General features: G+C 41.4%; 1 protein-coding gene across 1 annotated transcript in view; it reads left to right on the top strand.

Annotated features, from left to right (window-relative positions):
- The first annotated feature begins 680 nt into the window (after positions 1–680).
- The window catches only part of PCYT1B (phosphate cytidylyltransferase 1B, choline), a 131078-nt gene continuing 120306 nt past the window's right edge, over positions 681–11452 (top strand). The window contains exon 1 of the mRNA XM_055337369.1: positions 681–803. Within this exon, the coding sequence (XP_055193344.1) occupies positions 732–803 (72 nt within the window). The 5' untranslated portion in view covers positions 681–731. The remainder of the gene's footprint in view (positions 804–11452) is intronic.

Below are 11452 nucleotides of genomic sequence, written 5' to 3'. Positions count from 1 at the left end.
GCATATTTAAGGCGTCCTTTTAACACACGGTGTTATTTGAAGGGGAAGCTACCTTAACACAAACTGTGAAGATCCTTCATTATTAAAACGCACAAGTTCATTTATCAGTGGCACTTAGAATAGATCCTTGGAAGAGCAAATGTTGGTTCGAATCAAAGTACCTCGGAAAGATTTCTTTTCTCCATCTCTATTCTCCTCTTTCAAGAAAGTGCTGAGTTGGGTATTAACACTTCAAGGTCTTGACTACTTTTTATCTTGAAAAAAAAAAGAGAGAGCGAGAAAATGTTTGTCATTCCAGGAGCATAATCAGTTGAGCCGGCACACAATGACATAGTTAATTCACCAACGGAATTTGTTGCCATAGCTCCAGCGAGGGACAGGGTGGATTAACAATGGCCTTTTTCACGAGTGCGGCTTTCACCACAACCTGCCTGTCCCCGCGCCACAGGCCATCATAGCGCCAGTCCAGAGCACAGCAATTATCAGGGAACAACCGCCCAGAGGGGACAAGAGGAGGCTGGGGGGGAATAAAGCAAGGACACCCAGCACCTTGGATCTCTGCCTATTCAATCACTGGGACACGACCAGCTCCTCTGAGCGTATCTTCAAGCTTAACCTTTGGTCAAGTGCTTCGGTACATCCAGAGAGGGACAGTTTCACCCTGTGACTCGAAAGAACTCCAAAGGGAAGAGAAGACTCCAGACAGCAAGGGAAGGAGATCAAGAGCAGACATGGTAGGCCATCAGGACTGCACCATGGAAGAGGCCACCAGGGACAGCCACACTCCCAAACTCTGGCGTGAGGTAACGTACATGCTTTCTTGGTGATTTTTGCCTCTTTGCATATCAGAGCAGGTCCAAAAAGTCAAGTCCTCTGTGTCCGTGAGTGCAATGGACTTGCACTAATTAATGTAGTCGCACTCAAAATGGAAATAGTATCCTCTCCATCTTAAAGTAATAAAAAAGAAAAATGTGACTCATTTTTCTTTATCCCCTTACTGGGTGTGCAAGCTCCCTGGATAGAATTAGATGACAGGAACAGATTCTCTCTTTCTTAAAAAAAAAAGTCAAATCAGTCTGAGGAAATGTAGGTGGTTCACGGCAAAGAATGATGCTGTGTTGAGCCTGAGGGCATCAGAGAAATGTTTTAACAAAGTGTTCATTATCCTATACAATGAGAAATTTTCCTATTAGAAAAGCCACAGAATCCTGCCACCCATTTCTGAATTTCTTGAAATGCAATTGTCACAAAAATGAGATCACCTCATATGGTCTTTTATTTTGAGGGCAGGGGGCATCTAGGGGAATGTGCATTTTTGTGGAACCTTGTTTAACCAAATGAGTTATAGATAGAAAAAGTTGAGGTGGTGGGATAAAATAGTAAGATTTCAGATGATATGAAGGAGAGTTTAGGGACAGGGGAAGCTTCCAGGCAATGACGTAATGTTCCTGCTTCACAGTAGAGCTGGTTTCACATCACACCCCTGAGAGTGGTTTCTCAGGTCTCAGGACATCAGCTCTGCTCTTTCCTGTTGCATCCCTCTTTCAAAACCTCCCCATGCCGCTCAGAGTGCCTGTGGATGACTTGGTTAAAGCACCACATGCCTCACAAAGTAGTCTGGGCCCACAGCCACCAGGCACTTGAGCATCATGACTGGTGAACCATTTCCCCCAACTGGTCCTTTCCCCATTCGTCTCACTGTATATGATGAGGACTCATGAGTTTTACCAGCTCATTTTGTTGAGTATATGGGGGAATCAGGATGCATGTTAGTCATTCATTTATTCACTCTTTCGTGCCTTGTTCCAAAATAAATTTGAAATGGCATCAAGAGATTCAGTTCTCAACTTGTATGGGTATGGAAAGTTGAGATGATCTTTCTATGTCCCGTCATGTAGAATTAAATCTGGGCAAATAATCACTCGGTTCTCTCATACCTTTTGTGAATTGAAAAATAACCAAAGTCTTTTCATCTCATGGGTCTCCCAAGAGCATCACTTACTATAATAATGGCTGCAATTTGGGGGCACCTGGCTGGCTCAGTCGGTAGAGCACACAGCTCTTGATCTCAGAGTTGTGAGTTCGAGCCCCATGTTGGGTGTAGAGATCACTTAAAAATAAAATCTTTAAAAGAAATAATGGCTAAAAAAATAAAATAAAAAAATGAAGGGAATAATGGCTGGAGTTTTTAGTCCTTAGGTGGCATACCTTGTGGTAAGTACTTTACGTACCTTATTTCACGTGATTATGTCCAATAAAAGTGCTTAAGTTCCTGACTACTTGCCTCTTCTGCTAATTTGTCCCTTAGTGTCTCCCCATTAAATGGACTGGATTTATTTAACCTCCCTGGCCAATCAAGATGAATTATATTATTAATTGTAACAATAACAAAGAAGTGATTGCTTTGACATTTTAATCACCTCTTTTGGTTCTCAGTGTACTTTTCAGACACAAGGTGATCTCAACTTCTATGAATTTAACTTTCTGGTTCCCACCACTTTTGCACACCATACACTGATACTCCCAAGCTAATGATACTGCTTACCAGCTGATAGTAATAATCATTGTCATTAAATATTTTATCTGAACAGTGAGGATAATTAAGAATTTAATATTTATGACCTCCCTAGGAATGCAAACTTCTTTTAAATGAGCAAGCCACGGGATCCCTGGGTGGCTCAGTGGTTTAGTGCCTGCCTTTGGCCCAGGGTGTGATCCTGGAGTCCCGGGATCGAGTCCCGGGATCGAGTCCCGCATCGGGCTTCCTACAAGGAGCCTGCTTCTCTCTCTTCCTGTGTCTCTGCCTCTCTCTCTCTCTCTCTTTCTGTGTACACACTCTCATGAATAAATAAATAAGATCTTTAAAATAAATAAATGAGCCAGCTGGTTATTCATTTTCCACATATTTAACTTTGATACCTGATTGGCACTTATTTGGAAATCAGAGAATGCCTGCATACATTTTAATTCCTCTTACTCCAAATCCTGTGAGGTAGATATTATTTATATTCTTATTTTCAATTGATAAAAATTGAAGCTCACAGAAGTTAAGTAAATTGCCCAAGGTAGTAAGGGCACAATATAGCTGGAATTCAGGGTCTTGGGATTTACTGTCCCTTTTTCTTTAAGCCTGCCCTGTCAAATAAGGTAGCCACTAACCACATATGGCTGTTTAAATTTAAACTGTTATCAGTTAAAATTAAATAAAATTTAAATTTTAGTTTCTCAGTGGTACTAGCCACATTTCAAGCACTCAGTAGCCACATGTGACAAGTGGCTACCTTATTTGGACCGCTAGACAGTATGGATAGAGATATTACATCATTGGAGAAAGTTCTGTGGGATAATACTGCTTTAAGTTATATGGTCTCTTTTCAATATGTTGACACATGTCCTCAAAGTAGATTGCAGTTCTATTATAAGTAATATGGATTTAATGTTTTACAGTAAAATTTCATTCACTGGAAGTCTCATTTGCATAGCACCAAGTTAACTTTGATCTGCAAATTAATAATATAGATAAGAGTCAAGGAGACATTAAACACACTTCAGAGACCAAAGATTTTTAAGCACCATCAAACAACTCCAGAAGCACTCACTTAGATGCAAGCAATTGATATGATAATTACACATCATTTTTATTTATTCATCAAAACAGGATCCCCTAAGGTGCCCTGGTAGGAAATAATATGGTTAGCCTAGTTCTTTCTGGCAAAACTTTTGCTATTTCTAAATTCTGTGTAAAATCATTTTACACTACTGATTTACCTTCCTCTTCTTCCTCTCTTCCTTTGGGTCATTAAGTAAATTAGTAGCATAAAATACTACCACAATTCAAATTTTATGAGCTCAAGATCTAATTCTAAAACCCTTGCTTCTTCCATTCCATCCCAGGATACCCTGGAAGGAGTGCTCCTGTGGGGCCCTCATAGAGCCTGGAACAGAGGAGGGGTTCGATAAATATCTGTTGATTGACTGACAGTTCTTTCAAGATGTCACTCATTGGAGTAAACTCCGATTTTCTACAGAGAATTCATGGATCAAAATGAAAACTGTCTCTCATTTCTTCTTTGCCCTTTACCAGTCTTCATGGAGAGAGGAGGGCTTCCTATGTGTGAGAAAAAGATGATTTCCAGGCGTTCAGGGTGGGGGCGGGGCTCAGTGCGACCCTGCCTGAGCATTTGGAACCAAATCTGCCCCCTCCTTTCAGAAGGGACAGCTGCCTTCCTTGGGCACCAGTCATAACTGGGGCCCATCAGTTCTTAAATACTACATCGTGCACATCTGCCAGGTACTGTGCCGGTTCCAGGTAATAGGATAGAAGAAGAGAATTTTGAGTTACTTAGAGAAGAATGACACTTGAATTTCTAAATCTTTAGCTGTGGTAGATTATTTTAAAAAAACAAAGATTTTATTTATTAGAGAGAGAGAGAGAGAGAGAGCACAACACAGAACAGGAGTGGGGAAACGCAGGCTCCACACTAAACAGGTAGCCCCGTTGCAGGGCTCGATCCCAGGACCCCGGGTTCAGGACCTGAGTCAAAGGCAGATGCGTAACTGACGGAGCCACCCAGTCAACCCTAGCTGAGGTGGATTCTTGCAGCTTGCTTGAAGCGGTCATATCAAGGTGGATTCCTTTTTAGCAAGAATACAGCTCAATTCCTCAATTTAGCGGTAAGCTTCAAAGAATACGATTGGTCACTTCCTTGTCTTCTGTCAGGAAAATTCCTGGTGTATAAGCCAGAAGCAAAGAAAGAAAAATAATAATTAAAACAATATAAATGAATGCTAAATATTTAGTCTTCCTTTGGAAGGAATTAAACAATTTGGAACACTCCAAATTTCTGAAGTTTAGATATCTGAGCATCTTTTTTTTAAAAGATTTTATTCATCTATTCATGAGACACACACACACACACAGAGAGAGAGAGAGAGAGAGAGAGGGGCAGAGACACAGGCAGAGGGAGAAGCAGGCTCCATGCAGGGAGCCCCATGCGGGACTCCATCCCAGGACTCCGGGAGCAGCCCTGAGCCACCCAGGCATCCCTCTGAGCATCTTTTAAAGCCACTAAGGAAAAGTAGATATTGCATCTTTACTTTTTGTTCCAAAACACAATGAAAGCTTCCTTCCTCTCCTCCATTTGTAATTCCTTCACATTACAGCAACAGGCATGTATTTGCACAACCTGCAGCTAACTCACCACAGTCTTTGTCTCCTTTGGCAATAGGATAGACTGACCCAAGGGTCCCATGTCCTGTTTACTCAGTCAGTAGATCTATAATCACTGCCATGGGATGCTCTGCTGAGAGTTCTTACTCTGAAAATTGACAGATAGTGCACTCGCTCCATGTCTGCTCCAACTGAATCTAGGTTTGTAGAGACACTAATCTCTCTCCTTAAACTATAGATGCCCACCCACTGTGGTCCTCTAAGCAAGCTCTGACTATTGTGCATCCTGGAAATCTTCCAGCTCACCAAAATGGCTCAATTAGCACACAAAAAGATGTGGAGTGAGTGGTGAAACCTGTGTCTGCTGAAACCTGGGGGTTCTTCTGGTCTTCCCAGTACTGGAAACTATGAAAAGAAATGGAATCTTACTGCCCTCTCTTATTTTTGTCCTTTATTCTCAGGGAGTTGGAACTAGCTCTCATATGCTTTGGAGCAGAGGATATACAAGAACTGGCACAAGTTAATCTTGCCTCATTCTTGCAATGAGGACTTGTAATGTGAAAACGTACTCTCTATTTCAATCTTGCCCAGGTATTAGAACGTTTTTTTTTTTAATTTTAACGTTTTATGGGCAGCCTGGGTGGCTCAGCGGTTTAGCCCCGCATTCAGCCCAGGGTGTGATCCTGGAGACCCGCGTCAGGCCCCCTGCATGGAGCCTGCTTCTCCCTCTGCCTGTGTCTCTGCCTCTCTCTCTGTGTGTGTCTCTCATGAATAAATAAATAAAATCTTTTAATAAATAAAACAAAGAAATTTTAACGTTTTTAGTTTTTTTAATCTCTATGCTCAATATGGCGCTTGAACTCATAACCTTGAGATCAAGAGTAGCATGCTCTACTGACTGAGCCAGCCAGGTACCCCTATTAGAGCATTGTAAAGTTCTCTTTGACTTTTCATGAACTAGAAATTTTCTCTCTCTCTCTCTCTCTCTGTCACATGCACACACACATGCACACACACAGAGATACACACATGGAAAGAGAAGAGAGGAAAAAAATGGAAAGTTCAGCTCAGGGTGAAAAGAAAAATATCATCTGCTTCAAATCTGTCTTCTTCGGTTCCATTAAGTCTTAAATAAAAGTACAGAAGAATTTAAATGATAGTTCTTCTGAAAGCAAAGACGATATGATTAGTTTTTTAACAGTAAGTATTTACTTAAAAAAATCAATCCTTAAGTGTTTGCTCTACCTATATATTCTTGCTCTGTATATTCTTTGAGAGTGTGGACTATCACATTCATCTTGGATGCGTGGTTCCTGCTGCACTGTAGATGCTTAGTATAGATTTGTTGAATGAGTGAAAGGAAGTTAGATCCCTGTTTATTCTGTATCCTCCTTGTTCAGGGAGAGTCCTGAGTTTGTTCATCTAAGGGCAACTTTAGGTGGTCTGGGAGGACGAATGAATTTCAACCCAGCCTTTGAGGCATGCATCATTGTTGGGTAGACCGACTTCAGCTTGACTCCAGCCTCTAACCTGAGTGACTTTATAGTTAACACCTGCAACAAAGATGTAGCGATCACTGTTCACAGGGCTCTCCACCCCAAATCCTGCCAGGCTCCTAGGCTTGCTGTAGGCTTACGATATCTGTAGGCCAGGTGAGATCTGCTCAGCGATACCAGAGATGACAGACGCCACCCCTACAGTTCTTCCTCAGCTTCCCCAGAACTAGATCCGCCCCCAAGAGCCATGGGTAAGACTTGTGTACAAATCTCCCATAAATTCCTTTCCATGTGGCTGCCACACCTTTCCTTAAGATGGCAATTGAAGGACTTTTGTAAATATCATACAAGGAATTCAATACAAAAATGGAGAATTAATAAAAGAGCTTTGTAGAGTTTTCTCCATTATACAAGGTAGGAGAGTTATAATCACCAGGAAGCACAGTAAAAGTCTTCTCACCATATGCAGTGGGGACCAGTAGGTTAGTTAATTGAAAGATAAAATGTTTCTTGGGGCACCTGGGTGGCTCAGTTGGTTAAGCCTCTGCCTTCAGCTCAGGTCATGATCCCAGGGTCCTGGGATTGAACCCACATCGGGCTCCCTGTTCAGCGGGTAGCCTGCCTTTCCCTCTCTGCCACTCCCCCTGATTGTTCTCTTTTTTTAATTTTTTTTAACTTATTTATGATAGTCACAGAGAGAGAGAGAGAGGCAGAGACATAGGCAGAGGGAGAAGCTGGCTCCATGCACCGGGAGCCCGACGTAGGATTCCATCCTGGGTCTCCAGGATCACGCCCTGGGCCAAAGGCAGGCGCTAAACCGCTGCGCCACCCAGGGATCCCACCCTGCTTGTTCTCTATTTCTCTCTCAAACAAATAAAATAAAATCTAAAAAAAAGAAAATGTTTCTAATAAAAATTTGTTTTAAAAAATAATTAATACATTAAATATTTTGTTTGAACTTAAAATAAATATATTATGAATTTGCCAATCCTTTCATTGGACCACTGATTAGAACTCTGCGTTGTCTTTTTTTTTCATTAGGCATACACATATGCAATATCTATGATTTCCATTTTTGGTTTATCCTAAATGAAGTGAAAACTCAAGATATTTTCAAAACACTGAGTATAGAATCGTAGATTTGGGGGGATCCTAGTTCCCCATCCCTTACAGTTGTCTAGGCCTCACCTAATTCAACAGCAATTTTTTAAAAAAGATTTAATTATTTATGCATGAGAGACATAGAGAGAGAGGCAGAGACACAGGCAGAGGAGAAGCAGGCTCCATGCAGGGAGCCCAACGTGGGACTCGATCCCGGGACTGCGGGATCACACCCTGGGCCAAAGGTAGGCGCTAAACCATCAACAGCAATTTTTAAAAGCCACATGACTGTTTATCTTTCCAAAGAAATTCAGCTTCTTAAAAATAACTCTTTTTTGCATCATTCTTATCAGTTTACATAACATTTAATTAAATTGTATCATTGTAACCACAATGGGCATAAATAGATTTGGGGAGAAGTTCAGTTAACTCTTGTGAAATGTAAAATTCAGCTGTTCAGAGCTAAAATACCCAGGCATTCTCAAGAGTAGCCTCCTACTAGACAGAAGCATTCAGAGTGCTATTAGGACCCTTGGCGGAAATGGAGAGCTCTAGTTAATTCTGCAGGTTGGTTAACTCGGAGGCTAAGGCAATCACTCCTATTCCTCTTTAGATATAAAAGATTAAAAATAATAGTAATCAGAGTAGGAAGGATATCTTTTTTGTGTTTGTCTTCCATGCTTCAGGGGTACTGCATTATTTAATGAGTACCTCCTTTGTGATAGACACCCAGGTGATTCAAAGAGCCAGTGTTTTAAAGATATAATCCACATCATAAAGGGTATAATTTATTGTTTTTTTAAGTATATTCACAGCATTATGTAACCTTCCTCATAGTTTAATTTTCGAAGACTTTCATCATCCCAGCCAAAACTGTACTCATTAGCAGTACCTCCTCTGTCCCCTCAATCACCCCAGCATCGGGCAACCACTAATCTACTTTCTTTTATGCGGATTTGCCCATTCTGGACATTTCACAGAGGTAGAATCATACAGTATGTGATATTTTGTGTCTGGCTTCCTTCACTTAGTTTATCTTTTCTTTTTTTTTAAGATTATTTATTTATTCATAGAGATGCACAGAGAAAAAGAGAGAGAGAGAGAGAGGCAGAGGGAGAAGCAGGCTCCATGCAGAGAGCCTGACGTGGGACTCGATCCAGGGTCTCTAGGATCACGCACGCCCTAGGTTGCAGGCAGCGCTAAACCGCTGCGCCACCGGGGCTGCCCTAGTTTATCTTTTCAAGGTTCATTTATATTGTAGTGTGTATCTGTATTTCATCCCTTTTTATGGCCAAATAATATTCCATTGTATGGATAGACCACTATTTGTTTTGCCATTGACCAGACAGTGGAGATTTGGGTTGGTTCCACTCCTTGGTTAGTGTGAATAATGCTTATGACATTTGTGTACAAGATTTTTGTGAACATATGTTTTCTTTTTTAAAAAAGATTTATTTATTTGAGAGAGAAAGAGCACACACACACACAAACGCAGTGGGGAGGGGCAGAGAGAGAGGGAGAAAAACTCAAGCAGACTCCCCACTGAGTGCGGAACCTGATATGGGGATCGATCTCACAACACTGAGGTCAAGACCTGAACTGAAATCAAGAGCTGAATGCTTAACCAACTGCACCACCCAGACACCCTATGAACATATGTTTTCAATTCTCTTGGGTATACACCTAGGCATGGAATTGTTGGGTCAAATGGTAACTCTATTTTTAATTTTTCTTTTTAAAAAATGTTTTATTTATCTATTTAACAGCAAAAGAAAGAGAATACATGCAGGGGGAGTGGGAGAGGGAGAAACAGGCTCCCTGCAGGGAGCCCCATGCAGGCCTCGATCCCAGAATCCTGGGATCATGACCTGAGACCATGGCAGATGCTTAACTGACTGAGCCACCCAGGTGCCCCTATTTTTAACTTTTCTTAAAAGGATGTTTCAAATTTATTTATTTGAAGGAGGGAAGGGCAGAGGCACAGAGGAAGAGAAAATCTGAAGCAAATTCCCGTTGAGCACAGAGCTCAATCTCACAATCCATGAGATCATGACCTGAGTTAAAATCACAAGTTGGATGCTTAAATGACTGAGCCATCCAGGTGCCTCTCTATTTTTAACTTTTTGAGGAACTGTCAAACTGTTTTCCAAAGAGACTGCACCATGTTACATTCCCACCAGCCATGTACGAGGATTTTAGTTTCTTCACATCCCCACCAACATTTGTTATTTTCCATTTTCAAAATCATAGCCATCCTAGTGGGTGTGAAGTGGTATCTCATTGAGGTTTTGATTTATATTTCCCTAATGACTAAAGAGGTTTAGCATTTTTTTCACCTGTTTATTGGCAATCTGTATATCTTTTTTGGAGAAACGTCTATTGAAATCCTCTGCCCATTTTGAATTGTGTTGCAAAGACCCATTTTTGCCTTATAGCGAAGTTTCTCAACCTTGGCATTATTTTGGGCTGGATAATTCTTTCTGTGGAGAGCTTTACTGTGCACTGTAGCCTGTTTAGCAGCATCCCTGGTCTCTACCTACCAAATATCAGCATCCCCCAAGTTCTGACAATCAAAATTGTGTCCAGGGGTGCCTGGCTAGCTCAATCGGTAGAGCATGCGACTCTTGATCTCAGGGTTGTAAGCTTGAGCCCCACCTTAAGTATAGAGGTTATTTAAAAATAAAATATTCTTAAAAACTGTGTCCAGACACTGCAAAATCACTCTTGGGGAAGGGAACAAAATCTCCCCAAGGAAAGAACCACTGCTCTAAAAGACCCTCCTGTGGAGCTAAGAAACACACAGAAACTTAACTGAGTTTTAGCGGAATACTGGAGGCAGAAGCCTGTCTGAGTGGCTGTGAGTGATGTAAGAAAGTGGAGAGACCCTGGAGGTGTGAACTGATCTTCCCAAGTCTGGTTGATGGTTTAATGAACAATATGAGAGACAAATCAAGGTTACAAATGAGAATTAGGTAACATTATGAGATAAATAATGATTTGACATAACACAAAAAGAGTTGTTAAGTTTGTATATGAAAAAAGTGTGGTACATCTAGAACTATAGGATTCATGAGAAGGTGAATTTATTTGTGACCGTCTCTGGAAGAAGTGTCATCCCTTGATGGTCCTAAGCATGAAGCATAAATGACCATTAAGTGGCCTTTCCCTATTAGCCCTTGGCTTCATTTCACTGTTAGTCTCATCTCCTAGTGGAGATGTGCACATACATGTCTCAGAGAGAGGTTGCTGGGTGGCAAGGAATGGTACCCACTAAGCTAGCTTTTACAGTAGGGGGAATGCAAAGGTCTATCTAAGAATCCACAGAAAGCTGAAAAGCAGATCTCAGCAAGGAAAGAAACCAGAAAGCTTGAGAAGATCTCAGAAAGTGTTATTTGCAGGCATATTTAATCCCCTAACCTACTCAGTCTCCATCTCTTATTTCTAGTTCCTGAAAGAGAGAATCTGAGGATCTGAGAAACCACTCAACCACGGCCATGGCTTGGCTTCTTAATCAGGTGTCCCAACCCAATTCCCTGGGCTGCGAGGTGGGGTAGTTTTCATAGAAGGGGTGGAGTGAGTTGAGGGAGAGGTAAAATAAAAGGAGCTACCTCATAGATCCTTAAGCCATTCTACCACCATACAGATTTTTTCTCCCACTTTTTGTCTTCTCAAACATCTTTGTCCC

The sequence above is a fragment of the Nyctereutes procyonoides genome, unplaced genomic scaffold, assembly GCF_905146905.1.
Source record: "Nyctereutes procyonoides isolate TBG_1078 unplaced genomic scaffold, NYPRO_anot_genome, whole genome shotgun sequence".
Classification (NCBI taxonomy): domain Eukaryota; kingdom Metazoa; phylum Chordata; class Mammalia; order Carnivora; family Canidae; genus Nyctereutes; species Nyctereutes procyonoides.
Note: the sequence above shows the minus strand (reverse complement) of the source record. Positions and strands in the feature narration are given on the sequence as shown.